General features: G+C 44.2%; 2 protein-coding genes and 1 long non-coding RNA gene across 3 annotated transcripts; 2 read left to right on the top strand and 1 right to left on the bottom strand.

Annotated features, from left to right (window-relative positions):
* The first annotated feature begins 7,485 nt into the window (after nt 1–7,485).
* LOC124685814 (BTB/POZ and MATH domain-containing protein 1-like) lies at nt 7,486–8,532 on the top strand. The gene has a single exon (XM_047219849.1). The coding sequence runs from the start codon at nt 7,486–7,488 to the stop codon at nt 8,530–8,532; it is 1,047 nt and encodes a 348-aa protein (XP_047075805.1).
* A 2,409-nt stretch (nt 8,533–10,941) lies between these two features.
* On the top strand, nt 10,942–12,063 carry LOC124685813 (BTB/POZ and MATH domain-containing protein 1-like). The gene has a single exon (XM_047219847.1). The coding sequence runs from the start codon at nt 10,942–10,944 to the stop codon at nt 12,061–12,063; it is 1,122 nt and encodes a 373-aa protein (XP_047075803.1).
* Nucleotides 12,064–12,783: 720 nt separating this feature from the next.
* On the bottom strand, nt 12,784–14,772 carry LOC124685843. The gene is made up of 3 exons (XR_006997627.1): nt 13,948–14,772; nt 13,710–13,795; nt 12,784–13,222 (listed from the first exon to the last, which is right to left on the bottom strand). It is a non-coding gene; the product is annotated as an uncharacterized LOC124685843 (long non-coding RNA).
* Between the last annotated feature and the right edge of the window lie 340 nt (nt 14,773–15,112).

Genomic DNA, 15,112 nt, shown 5'->3' with positions numbered 1-15,112 from the left:
ATCTCAAAGCCCACTTAGTGGCAGCCTTGTGAGTTTGAGCCCAAGTTGGTGGCAGCTCACTAGGGAGTGGCAAGGGGTGGGAAGTTTAGTCCCACATGGAAAGTTGGGAGGAAGTTAGACCACCTTATAAGGTGGGTTGTTCCACCACTAGTAAGTGAGTGAGAAAAGGAGTGCTACACGCGCGCGCTCCTCCTCCTCCTCGCTCGCTCGTCTCGACACGACACGTCACGACGCGCGCGCCGCGTTCGTGGTGAGTGGATTGAGCCTCGAGCCAAGACTTTCCTTACTTTTTGCAGCTCAGGAAAACGAACAGAGTCCTAGACGGACGCGTCGCAGTTAGTCGGTTCGGGTCGCTCCCGGATCGTGGGCTATCTGTAACCGACTCAAAACGTTCGTGCGACGTGGGCGTGGCCCACGTTTCCTGAGCCTAGGGTTTCCACCTCTCTCTGCTTGCGCCGCCATCGTAGCCTACTCCATCCCGCGCGCCGACGTGCATCGGCGAACGGGAGAGCAGGTCTCCGGAACCACTCGTCCTTGCGATCCTGTACGGGAGAGGGCGAATTAGGTTTTTGGGAAGCGCGACTGCTCAAGCTCTTCATCACGGGTCGCCTTCCGTCCAAGTCGGGCGGTGCTGCCTACCGTCGTCTTCAACGCCGTCTACTTCGACCCGTCGTCCCTGTCGTCAACAACATTGTCATCAACAACGTTACTGCTGCGACATCATCTGCTACACCTCCACCGCCACCTCTACCAGATCGGTACGTGCGACATATCTCGATCTGTTTAGCGATGGATGCTTTACTGTTTGTGTTGCTGCTACTCATGTTGATTAATGCATCTAGTATGTTCGAGTTTCACATGTTAGTAGTGGTTGTCATCATGGTTTATATTCTGGAATTAATCATGGAAATTGTGCCTAATTATCCAACATCTAATATGTCGATCACTCCATGTAGAGAAGAATGGAACACACAATTACTTTCAGTTGTCGTCCTCATAATACCCAGTATATAGTGGAACAATTGTGATATGAAAGTTATCAATGAGGGCAGAAATTTATCTGATAGGTGTGCATAATTCTAGAAGTAGTATTTTTCTTGCTAATTCTTGAACTTAGTGGTAAATGCACAGAATAATTGATTGGAATTCTATTTTGTTGGGGTATATGTGCCTTGCACGCTATATGTTATCTCCACAATATTAGTATTTTTCCTCCAAATAAACAAGCTTCTGCCTTCTGACAAGTATGCACAATTTATCTCTTGATTGTCTACTTAACTTATTTACTATACTGCATTAAGATTTTTGTACGGTAAATGTCAATGTTTTATAGCATTACTTGGTATTTAGGGAAACTATGGTGCTAAATTTGATTAACATGTAAACTGCAGAAGGGGTAATCTATTTGTCAATTAGTAAATAGTGTGTCTCCCTTGTTCTAGCGAACATATTATTCTAAAGCATTCAACAAATTGAAACACCTGAATGCCTCTTCTGAACAGGATAGGTCTCAAGGGATTTGTGAGTGCCGACCCCTCTACCTTAGTGATTGGTGAAATGTCAATAACTCAGTGTTTGATGGATATATCATATCCAAGGAGGGCAGCAGCCTCTGCTTCCCCGTGACATCTCGAGAAGCTCTATTCTCGATCCATTGGCAAGGTAACCCTCAAACTTTCATCTGGTAATTTGGAATGAAAATGTTTGTTAGAAATTGTAAGATGTATCAACAAGCATCAGTTTAACTCTGCTGAGCTTGCTTTAGCTTTGGTTCTACATTGACAGGATGACACATGGTTCCAGGTGCACTAGTAAGAGCATGTCTAACAGGCCCCTTATTTCTCTGCTCCGTATAACGCGAGTTTTTCGCCTCGTATCCCAAAAGTGCGTCTTGCTGAACCATTCCGTCTAGCAGACCCCGTATTTCGCCCTGTATTTTTAAAAAATAAAACCCCGGGAAAATGAAACCATAGTTCATCTTCATTGATCATACACTAGATCATACATATACATAGCGATCTACGGCGATCTACTGCAGTCCTAGCTAGTCGAGGATGATGTATGGCACGAAGCCATACCTGGCGGCAGCCTCCTCCTCGGCCCTGGCGGCAGCCTCCTCCTCGGCCCTGGCGGCAGCCTCCTTCGCCAGCCACGGCGGCGATGGCCGCCGCCTGTTCGTCTGCCTCCGCCCGCGCCTTCTCGGCGGCCTCCACCTCGGATTCGGCCAACGCGCGCAAGTATGCCGCGTCCTCCTCTGCCTCCTCCGCTGCCTCGTCGCCAGCCTCCGCTTCCTCCTCGCCTCCGCCTCCGCCTCCTCCGCCGCTGGTGCTGCCGATCATGGCCGCCCATGCCGCCTTCGCGGCGCGCTGGCGCTCCCACTCAGTGCGCCACGCGTCGAAGTCGGCGCCGCTCATCGGCTTGAGCGGCGGGTCTTGTCGGTACCACCGCCCACCGGCGGCGAACTCCCGGAGCGAGTCCGGCATGTAATACGCGCCTGCGTACTTGCAGGCCGCACGGCGGCTCCCCGCGGCGGAGCGCTTGCATTTCAAGCGCCACGCGTCCACTACGTTGTCCGGCGAGCGGGATCGCTTCGATCCGCTCGCCGGCGAGGCGCTACTGCGGCCGCGGGCTTCTATGCCGGGGCTGGGGTCGAATGCGGCGCGGCGGAGGGAGGAATTGCTCGCCGGAGCAGTGTGGAGGCGGCGGCGGCGCACGGCGGAGCTAGGGTTGCGAGTGAGGGGTTAACCCCTCACTCGCACCTGCGCCCAGCATAAATAGTGGGTGGAGGGGCCGATTTCCTGGGCCCCGTATTCCGCCGAAACGGGGCAGCCCGAATACGGGGCCTGCTAGACGGCCCAAACCGCGCCTGCCCCGTATGTCGCCGGAATTTTACGGGGTGGGCGGGTTATAAGGGGCCTGTTAGACCTGCTCTAAGTGAACTAATTCTCATTGGTGTATCATTCTAAGCAATTTGTGTTAGCCTGTTAGGGGTACATGCAGCTTGCGTATTTCAGTTATTTCTCTTTGATTTTGTATATATGTATTTCTCTTCCTAACCTGTGTGTTATCCCTGTGAACAGATCCACTAAAAAAATAACTTGCTATTGATATACTACTGTACTGGTTGATGCTAAAGTTTGTGTCCCCAGGTTTACCATAACTTGCTATTGATGTATACTCCAGTCCTTTTCACCCATTTATCAATGTACTGCTGATCTGTAAATAATTGTGTTTAACATTGGATAAACCACTATCATAGCACCCGTATTATGATAGCATAACATCTATATATAACTTTGTACATGTTTTACTTACTCTTCAGTTTGCCTATGCAAATTCTAACTATTGCTATCGTTGGCCAGGTCAGGGTAGATTTAAAGATGTGGCACATTTAAAGTGGTGACATATTCCTGTGTTTATGGTTCTGATCATTTAGATCCATAGTGTGGGGTGTGAGCATAAGAGATGATAGTTGATGCATTATAGATCATGCTTCAAGGTAAACAACCACTAGCTTTTGATGCCTTAGACCAAAGCTATTGCAGCTGAATGTGCCGTGTACATGACAAATGAGCTTGTTATTGACACATTCACATTGGCTGCTCTGCTCGCGGCAGATCTGAAAGAGGGGCCGACAAAGAATACTGGTGTAAATGCAGTCATCTTTAGCCTTTTAGTTCTTTGTAATTTTCGTATAGCATCTCACAGCTTAAATCAATGTACCTGGCTGCCCACTTTTAGTTGCTCCATATAATTCTACCTGGCCTTCTACTTGCCAAAAATTTAGGGGATACTGTCCACTAAATTAGGATGACTACTTTACTATTTTGTTGATGTATATAGGAATGATCATTTATTTGATTGAGTAAGTGTAAACTCTGCAATAAAGAAAAACGGGCGCGGCAAAAGCGCGCTAGGTCCTTCTAGTTTTTTTAGAAACGCAACGGAAATGGTAACAAAGACAGTACTTCTCCCGATTCAACTTTATCTAGATTCGTATATGGGTCGGGGGGAGAGGGAGTACATATATTAAGCACTAGAGTTTTTATGATGAAATATCGTGGATGTAGGTGCGGTAGTCTCAGCACGGACAAAAGATTCGACTGTTAAGGAAAAGTAATCAGCTGACTACGGATAGGGATTTAGTGCATATGGGCACCAGTGCTTCCTCCACTTTTAGATTTTTAAATTTTTTAAAATCTCACACTTTTATTTCTCCAAAAATTATGACACTAAATATGTAGATAGATATGTACACGAGGAGTCTACGCAAAAAAAAGTCCCGCTAAAAAATGCTGTAAATTTTGAGAAATACAAAATAAACAAATTTCTGACAAAAAAATGCTGTTTTAATACTATTGTACTACCATTTACTATCATAAATTTGTATTTTTTATATTTTCCAAAATACAACATATTTTTTAATGGGACTTTTTTGCATACACTCATATTGTATATATCTATCTATATATTTAACACCATAATTTTTAGAGACACGGAAGTGTGAGGTTTTAAAATTTTCAAAAATCTAAAATTGAAGGGAGCACTGGTGCTCATGTGTCAAAGACACTTTTTGGCCGACTACTGGTTACAAAATCTGTAACGAAAACACACTAACGTACACTGAAATTAATATATACAAAATCATCCTCCCTAAAGCGTTGGAGAATCCAAAATTTATCTACACATAAAAAACCTAATCGTCCCATAGGGATGTTCCCTCATCAAACAGTACATCATATGCACACAACTTGCAGCAAAATTCAAACACCATACTAAAAACATTTCATCCCCATAACTGAAAATACAGAGCTGGATTTGCTGCAGTACAAAGCTGACAAAAATCATATACAGTGCCACGGTTTGCTTCTAACTATACACATATTTTTTGCTATACAGTACGAACTACACACCGATTAGCAACTAAGAACAACAGTTCATGGAACAAAATTGGCACGTGACATCTGGAAAACAGATGACGACGACACATATAGTTGCCACGAGGAAACATATGGGCACGTTCAACGAAGAAATAGCTCAAACAACCACCTTCGTTGTCGATCTCTAGCCCTCCACCCACCTCCACACGACCACATAGATCGATACCAGCAACTCACCGCGCCCCTCTCCTCGCACTCGACCCGCCTCCACCGACTGATTCGTGTGTTAAGCAACTCACCGCGCCGCTCTGCCCGCCCTCGACCCGCCTCCGCCGACTAATACGTGTACTATGCAACCCACCACCCTCTCCACCCACCACAATCAAGCACCGCCGAGCTCCTTCCCGTCACTGCCGCCCACCCACCGGCTCAACCCCACAACCACCCGTCAAATGGAGAAAACCCGACAAAAAAACCCAACCATACAAAATCAGACAAGAAAAGCTCGTGACTTGTTCTCGCGAAACCACAACACGATCTCAACTCACAAGTGAACGGCCGGAGATTCGACTGGCAACCAAAAGTGAATCATTCGATAAACTTGTAGCAAACCCGTATTTTATTGGTCAAAGTTTTAGTTCAAAATATAAAGTGGTCTTACATATAAAAATGGAGGAAGTATTTAATTTTCAAATTTCGTACACACTTACTACATCCACTACTTACCTACAAATCATTTTTTTCATAATTTTCTAAAACCTGAAATACGATTTTAAAAAATACATTGACTTTTTATACGAGCCCACCTCTTCACGTGGGTGGCTTCTTTTAGTGGCTGCAAAAGTGAGTTCACCTCACATTCGGTTGCAAAAATTCGCCCTACAATAAGAACCCCACCCAAGAAACTTCTGGAATGTCCATGCTGATAGAATTTTAGAGATACCTATTGCTCCTAAGGGGATGCAAGATTTTGTGGCTTGGCACCACACGAAGTCATCAATCTTCGATCGGTTTACCACGAGGAATGGGACTATCAATTTTGACGTCATAACCCTAATGTAATGAGTATTATAAGTTCTCAAGGCACTCAGTGTGGAAGAAACTATGAAAATTATAAATTCCGTCGAATATCAAAATCTTTGCATGGAGATCTTTGCACGCCTTAATACCCTGCCTTGGGGTTTTAGCAAATAGACACACTGGATCCTCTAGCCAATGCCAGATATGCAATATAGGCTGCGAGGATATTCTACATATGGTCTTCACGTGTGTCAAGGGCGCAGAAGTCTGGGAGAGGCTCTGCATTGGACAAACAATATCGAATGTGCTACAATCTGATCAATCAGGTCCTTTGTTAGTGGAACCCATGATTCTGAACTTAAGCTAGTCGGCATCGATAGGAGGAATTGGTTCGGCAGAGATTATAGACTTGCTAGAGCATGGTTTACATGGTGGGAAAGAAGGCAAATTATGCATAGTGAAACTCTTCAACCTACTACACACAGAAGTGCCATGTCAATTGGGGTCCAAGCTACCAATTACTGGAGAGCAAGAAAGAAACCAGTTGACAGGAAGGAATCATGGGTGCGCCCTCTGGTAGGTACAATAAAGATCAACGTGGATGTTGTTTTTGACATGGATCAAGGTAGAGGAGGCATGGGAGCGGTAGCTCGAGACTACAATTGCAAGTTTATGCTAGCAAGTTGCAAGGAAGTACATTTTGTAGAAAATTCATTCATCGCGGAGGTGTATGCTCTTAGAGATGGCTTAAGTCTAGCCCAACATCTTTTTTTTTCGAGTACCCGCAGGAGATCTGCGCGTTTTGTATTAAGATCGAGGGGAAAAAGGACCAAGTCCATTACAGAGATGAAGCCACCATGTCCCCAGAACAGCCAAGGATGGCGTGTGTTGGGGAGAAAGAAAACCCTAAACTACATCTCTCGGTTGCCTACCGCGAGCTTCCATCCAAGCCCCCCAAATGTCAATGACCGTGTCCAAGACATCTCGATGGGAACACGTTTGTCATACAATTACACAATATTCAGGTTATATATTGAGACGATGTCAAACGAGGCTTTTTCGGTGACTTCTTCACTCTTCAGCAGTGATTTTTGATGATTGTAGAGTGGTGTGGCCTCAAGATTTAAAGAGATTCTTTTCAAATATTGTAATAGAGAGGCAAATGTAGCTGCTCATGAGTTAGCTAGGCATATCTTTTTAATCGTGTTGGCCACTTTTGAGACAATGATCCTCCTAGTTTCTTACTACCAGCACTCATAAAGGATGTAACGATATTTGAGATTCAATATAAGCTAGCCGGAAGGTTTTCCCCTAAAAAAAAAAAGAAGAACCCCACCCAAGAACTCTAATGTTTCCAGGTCGAAGGGTGCCTAAATCTAACTAATTTGGACTTCTCTGTAATCGATACGGACAGTACTTCGATACGATACAGACAGTACTTGATCGTTGCCTATATTAGTATGCGCCGACGACGCCAAAGGCCGGAGCCCTCGCGATATATCGAGTCTCGATCCCTCTTTTACTGATCCGAAACGAAAAACGCAATCCGCCGCTGCGCACGTACGTATCATCGATCAATCATACCATGACGTCGGCCATGTCCGGTCTCGTCGAGTTCGACTACCAGTTGACCAGCAGCCTCCCCGACGACTACGCCGTCTTCTCCGACGTGGTCTCGGCCGGAGGGCACGACTGGAGGGTGACCTGCTTCCCGAACGACGGCGACTTCGCGTCGGTGTACCTCGAGCTCATGAGCGAAGCCCAGAACGTCACGGCCGTCTTCGAAGCCGCCTTCTTCGTCGACTACGAGAACGAGCTGATGCGCCGCTGGACCGTTCACGTCTTCAACCTCCCGACCGACGACGGCGACTTCCCGCTGTGGGGCTTCCCTCGGTTCCTCCACCAGAGCGACCTCGCCTTGGCGGCCGCCACGAGTAGCCACCTCAGGATCATGTGGGCGGTCGTGGTCGTAGAAGACGATGGCAGTGGCGAGCCCGTGTCCATCCACTCCATGGCCGATGTGCCGCAGCTGCCGTGGCTCACGAGGAAGAGGACGATCGCCGTGCCGCCCTCGGACATGGCAGACCACCTCTGCCGCATGCTGGACTCCGCCGCCTTGACAGACGTGTCTTTCGTCACGGACGACGGCCACGGTGGGCAGGCGCCGCCGATGCGAGCCCACCGTGCTATCATCGCCGCCCGCTCGCCTGCTTTCGAGGCGGCGCTCTGCGGCCAGTTGTTAGAGACCAACGCGCACATCATCACGGTGCCCGACATGGACACCGACACGTTCAAAGCGATGCTCCGATTTATTTACACGGACGACCTACCCACGGGACTTGACGATGACAAGGCCATCCGGTCTCTTCTTGCCGCCGCTGACAAATACGGGCTCGACCGGCTGAAGCTTTTGTGCGCAAAACGGATGCTCGACAAGGTGTCGGTGGGCACGGTCGCCGGCGTGTTGGACTGTGCCGAGACATACAACTGCCCGGAGCTTAAAACAAAGTGCATCGACTACGTGGTGGATGGCGAAAATTTCAAGAAGGTTGCGCTCACCCAAGGTTTCATGGAGTTGCTAGCGAGGTCTCCATCGATACTTGCTGAAATGAGAAACAGGCTTGCAGTATAGCTCACGCATATAGTACCACGACTTGCTAGTTAATTAGCTGCTTCTCGAATTGTGTTTCTTTTTTCGATAGAACATCTAAATTGTTGTGTCTAAATGATACAATTGTATTGTCTAATTCTGTGTATCACATAGGCGTTTGGAGGTTCTCGTTGTTTTTCAAGGTCTAAGACCATAAAAACAATAATTCTATGCCTACGGATTTTTTGTTACAGGCCGGGGTGGTTTTATGGTGGTGCAAATCTTTCAGTTCATATCCAAAAAAAAAATTGTTAGTTTAGGGTATACAGGGCAAAAAGACAACTTTACCGTTAAAGCTCCTTGTATTCTAAGGCCTAAGAAAATTGAAGAGGATTATCCCTAACCCAAAAAATCCTCAATAGTTCGTTTACCAAGTTAAATTTGACGTTATAATGCTGAGATATTCACACAAATTCTTTAATTTTTAGATTAAAAAACGCTTTATCATACTAGTATACTAGACCATCAAGGCGCGCGTTGCTGCGCCCGTCCTTAGTAAAGAAAATGGAGACAATTGTAACAATGTTAGGTAAACTGTCTGAACAATCAACACAATGTCTGAAAATAGCTGGGACATTTGCTCGAAAATTTAGTACATAGATCGAAACATGAGAAAATAATGCAAGTAGTGGCCATGTCACTAAGCAAAACAAATGATTATACAGATTTTCAATGAGTTGACAAAACAATATGAAGCAAGAAAGTAACATATATACAAACAGATCGATATTCATTTTTTTACATCAACAAACTCGCTATTTCACTTCATTTCTTTCTTTGAGATGTAAATCATGAATAGTCCCAGATCGCTAGTTTTGTAATATCATACCAACTTGTTATACAAACTCAAGTTTTATTACAGAAAGGGAACATCCTTTAAAGGACTTTCTAAATTTTTGTAACTATATTGAAGATGCAGTCCCCGAAACCTGAAATGTTCTTATAAGTCTACAATGGAATTGACCAAGCAAATTTACCAGAAAAGATCCTAGAGAATCACAATAGACAACAGCAACTATAAATGCATTGCAAAATCACAACTAAAGAACTGGCCACTAATTTAGAATAACCATTTGAGGAGCAATACCATGATGAATCGATAGAAGGAATTGGCTTACCCCTTAATGCACATCAACAACTGCTATAGAAGGAAAAAAAAATAGACAATAATCAAAGAAGGAACTAAATAAAACAACGCCAATTGTGTATTCATTCAAATGAAAAGTGATACCACCATATCATTGTTCCAGTACTGTGAAGCTTAATCAATCTAGATAAATTTATTCTAAATACCAAAACAAAGAATATAATGCAACATGTGAGATATCGTGGAAAATCTGTAAAAAATAGCAATTATGTGTTGATGCATTCTATCATACTTACCGATTAGGATGGTCCGCATGCAAGGGGAACTAAAAATAAACCTGCTACAGCTCAGCAAATTTCCTTGGTATAGATACATAGGCAACAACAAACAGAAAGGGATATAGGGAAAACATAATCATTAATGAGGGATACTATACTTGATAAGCAATCAAACTCTCTTTTGCATTTTTAGTTTCACCCCCTTGTTGCCCGAATAAACGTTTTGCACAAAGAGAATAAAATTAATAGCCGAGTAAGTATACCTGTCTTGAACGATATGTACAAGTGAAATCAAAATAACTGTTCCTGAGCAGAGCATGCAAGCTCCTAGCAAGGAGAACTTAAGAACCTGAAATGCAGAAAATTCACGCCATACTAAGAGGGAGGTGATAGCTCTGAAATTTATCAATGAACTAAGAATGAAGAATCGTGATTCTACATCTGAACGGACATGCAGAGAATGAAAAATGTCCAAAACAACACATATATATATGCTCTTACATTGAGGAAAGTGAAGTGTATCTAGGAAAAGTGCGTAGACATGGTAATCATCACCCGTGGCCACATAAAGACCTAAGAGAAAGCAAACATCCAAACATCCTGTGGGAATCGGAGTTCTTGAAGCGGCACCTGGTGGAGATGCCTGTGGCTGTACTGGCGGCGTACAGAGCAGGTGCTGCCAAGGCCGGCTGTGAACCGGAGCACATGTCCGACGTGATAGAGGTCTGCAACTATGTGGATGTTCCAGATGTTGGATTAAGGTACATTTCGAAGATAGAATTGGCTAGATTGTTGATGAATAGCATAGAGCACCCAGCTCCTCCGCTCGGGTGCCGTTGCGATGGAATCCACAAGGCAGAGGGCAGCCTAGGCCTTGAAGCAAGATCAGGTACTGCCAGCTGGTGATGGGATGGAGCAGGATCCCCTTATTTTTCGTCGGACACACACGAGATGCACGGTGTGAAACAGAGGGAAGCAAAAAAAAAAGATACATACCAACCAGCTGGTGTTTCTTCGATCGGGTCCATGCCTGCGCGAGATCGAGTGTCTTCCATTCCCCAGCTGGCGTACTCTTTCACACCCGGCCTCATCGACCGTCACGTGCGCTCACTGCCAGCTGGTCTCGTCGAGTTCGACTACCAGTTGACCAGCAGCCTCCCCGACGACTACGCCGTCTTCTCCGACGTGGTCTCGGCCGGAGGGCACGACTGGAGGGTGACCTGCTTCCCGAACGACGGCGACTTCGCGTCGGTGTACCTCGAGCTCATGAGCGAAGCCCAGAACGTCACGGCCGTCTTCGAAGCCGCCTTCTTCATCGACTACGAGAACGAGCTGATGCGCCGCTGGACCGTTCACGTCTTCAACCTCCCGACCGACGACGGCGACTTCCCGCTGTGGGGCTTCCCTCGGTTCCTCCACCAGAGCGATCTCGCCTTGGCGGCCGCCACGAGTAGCCACCTCAGGATCATGTGGGCGGTCGTGGTCGTAGAAGACGATGGCAGTGGCGAGCCCGTGTCCATCCACTCCATGGCCGATGTGCCGCAGCTGCCGTGGCTCACGAGGAAGAGGACGATCGCCGTGCCGCCCTCGGACATGGCAGACCACCTCTGCCGCATGCTGGACTCCGCCGCCTTGACAGACGTGTCTTTCGTCACGGACGACGGCCACGGTGGGCAGGCGCCGCCGATGCGAGCCCACCGTGCTATCATCGCCGCCCGCTCGCCTGCTTTCGAGGCGGCGCTCTGCGGCCAGTTGTTAGAGGCCAACGCGCACATCATCACGGTGCCCGACATGGACACCGACACGTTCAAGGCGATGCTCCGATTTATTTACACGGACGACCTACCCACAGCACTTGACGATGACAAGGCCATCCGGTCTCTTCTTGCCGCCGCTGACAAATACGGGCTGGACCGGCTGAAGCTTTTGTGCGCAAAACGGATGCTGGACAAGGTGTCGGTGGGCACGGTCGCCGGCGTGTTGGACTGTGCCGAGACATACAACTGCCCGGAGCTCAAAACAAAGTGCATCGACTACGTGGTGGATGGCGAAAATTTCAAGAAGGTTGCGCTCACCGAAGGTTTCATGGAGTTGCTAGCGAGGTCTCCATCGATACTTGCTGAAATGAGAAAGAGGCTTGCAATATAGCTCACGCATATAGTACCACGACTTGCTAGTTAATTAGCTGCTTCTCGAATTGTGTTTCTTTTTTCGATAGAACATCTAAATTGTTGTGTCTAAATGATACAATTGTATTGTCTAATTCTGTGTATCACATAGGCGTTTGGAGGTTCTCGTTGTTTTTCAAGGTCTAAGACCATAAAAACAATAATTCTATGCCTACGGATTTTTTGTTACAGGCCGGGGTGGTTTTATGGTGGTGCAAATCTTTCAGTTCATATCCAAAAAAAAATTTGTTAGTTTAGGGTATACAGGGCAAAAAGACAACTTTACCGTTAAAGCTCCTTGTATTCTAAGGCCTAAGAAAATTGAAGAGGATTATCCCTAACCCAAAAAATCCTCAATAGTTCGTTTACCAAGTTAAATTTGACGTTATAATGCTGAGATATTCACACAAATTCTTTAATTTTTAGATTAAAAAACGCTTTATCATACTAGTATACTAGACCATCAAGGCGCGCGTTGCTGCGCCCGTCCTTAGTAAAGAAAATGGAGACAATTGTAACAATGTTAGGTAAACTGTCTGAACAATCAACACAATGTCTGAAAATAGCTGGGACATTTGCTCGAAAATTTAGTACATAGATCGAAACATGAGAAAATAATGCAAGTAGTGGCCATGTCACTAAGCAAAACAAATGATTATACAGATTTTCAATGAGTTGACAAAACAATATGAAGCAAGAAAGTAACATATATACAAACAGATCGATATTCATTTTTTTACATCAACAAACTCGCTATTTCACTTCATTTCTTTCTTTGAGATGTAAATCATGAATAGTCCCAGATCGCTAGTTTTGTAATATCATACCAACTTGTTATACAAACTCAAGTTTTATTACAGAAAGGGAACATCCTTTAAAGGACTTTCTAAATTTTTGTAACTATATTGAAGATGCAGTCCCCGAAACCTGAAATGTTCTTATAAGTCTACAATGGAATTGACCAAGCAAATTTACCAGAAAAGATCCTAGAGAATCACAATAGACAACAGCAACTATAAATGCATTGCAAAATCACAACTAAAGAACTGGCCACTAATTTAGAATAACCATTTGAGGAGCAATACCATGATGAATCGATAGAAGGAATTGGCTTACCCCTTAATGCACATCAACAACTGCTATAGAAGGAAAAAAAAATAGACAATAATCAAAGAAGGAACTAAATAAAACAACGCCAATTGTGTATTCATTCAAATGAAAAGTGATACCACCATATCATTGTTCCAGTACTGTGAAGCTTAATCAATCTAGATAAATTTATTCTAAATACCAAAACAAAGAATATAATGCAACATGTGAGATATCGTGGAAAATCTGTAAAAAATAGCAATTATGTGTTGATGCATTCTATCATACTTACCGATTAGGATGGTCCGCATGCAAGGGGAACTAAAAATAAACCTGCTACAGCTCAGCAAATTTCCTTGGTATAGATACATAGGCAACAACAAACAGAAAGGGATATAGGGAAAACATAATCATTAATGAGGGATACTATACTTGATAAGCAATCAAACTCTCTTTTGCATTTTTAGTTTCACCCCCTTGTTGCCCGAATAAACGTTTTGCACAAAGAGAATAAAATTAATAGCCGAGTAAGTATACCTGTCTTGAACGATATGTACAAGTGAAATCAAAATAACTGTTCCTGAGCAGAGCATGCAAGCTCCTAGCAAGGAGAACTTAAGAACCTGAAATGCAGAAAATTCACGCCATACTAAGAGGGAGGTGATAGCTCTGAAATTTATCAATGAACTAAGAATGAAGAATCGTGATTCTACATCTGAACGGACATGCAGAGAATGAAAAATGTCCAAAACAACACATATATATATGCTCTTACATTGAGGAAAGTGAAGTGTATCTAGGAAAAGTGCGTAGACATGGTAATCATCACCCGTGGCCACATAAAGACCTAAGAGAAAGCAAACATCCAAAAGGATGATTTATAAGTTTTTTTCCCAGAGACACGTTGTTCACTATTACTTGTGCCACCTAAACAATGAAAGTTTAGGAGTACAATAAAATTTCAAGGCGAGATCTCAGTCTGAAATATATGATGGTTTATAATCAATAAATACAACAAGTTGGATAAATATTATTAGACTATCAGTTTTCAAACATAATATTTCTCCTTTGCCTCCAATTAAATAATGCTAATGGCACATTAACTAAATCAATAGTAAAACAAATAAGAGATATCATAGGTAGTGTCCAGTGGCATGTTCCAGGATGACAGCGTCCGCCACTATCATTGCTATTTCTGGCTTGCTACTCTGTTGTCTATTCAACCTGAAAGGATTTCAAATGTACAAACATATGATTGTGCAGAAGACATGCACAGAAGTATTACCAGCCAAGCAGGTAATGAAGCTCCACACTCAGATACTGATGTCCATTACAGTTTACCCATATGTAACGACCTTGGATTGCTAATTGTTGGTGATTTCACAAGTGATATATCCAGCCCGAGATATTATAATGCACGACAAGGACCAGGCCTTGCACTATGTGCCCAATTCACACCCTACCCTTATATGGCCTTACAATAGCCTGGATCATGTGACTTCTTCTTTCTCCATTGCTTTGGTAATCTTTTTCTAATGAAAAATATAGAACACCATCATAGTTATATCAAAGATTCCTTAGTTTGTGATGCTTTTTATTTGATCAAACATAAACATAATTAATTGCCACAAGATTGCACGCCCTGAATCTGCAATTCTGTACATATTATACACTCCGAGAAAGCTAGATATCATGGAAATTAATGATGTAACAGTGTGTGAATAAACTTTCAGAGAGAATTGAGCAGGGTTATATGATAAGTATGTAAAATGGATCATGCAGAAGAAAATGAAAGAACTACTCCAAGTGGCTTACCAAATGCAATAATAATATTAGATATTCACACGCTATGGTTCAGATATTATAATTAATTTGCTTCCTAATGAATAAGAAGAAAATGAATAAGTTTCTAACTCATCCTTTCAAACATCTGGTTGCAG

Source organism: Lolium rigidum, chromosome 2 (assembly GCF_022539505.1).
Source record: "Lolium rigidum isolate FL_2022 chromosome 2, APGP_CSIRO_Lrig_0.1, whole genome shotgun sequence".
Classification (NCBI taxonomy): domain Eukaryota; kingdom Viridiplantae; phylum Streptophyta; class Magnoliopsida; order Poales; family Poaceae; genus Lolium; species Lolium rigidum.
This window is presented reverse-complemented; position numbering and strand designations above follow the sequence as displayed.

Bases quoted from the DNA above. Each gene is read 5' to 3' on its own strand.
- LOC124685814 (XM_047219849.1), top strand. From the start codon at position 7,486: ATGACGTCGGCCATGTCCGGTCTCGTCGAGTTCGACTACCAGTTGACC.
- LOC124685813 (XM_047219847.1), top strand. From the start codon at position 10,942: ATGCCTGCGCGAGATCGAGTGTCTTCCATTCCCCAGCTGGCGTACTCT.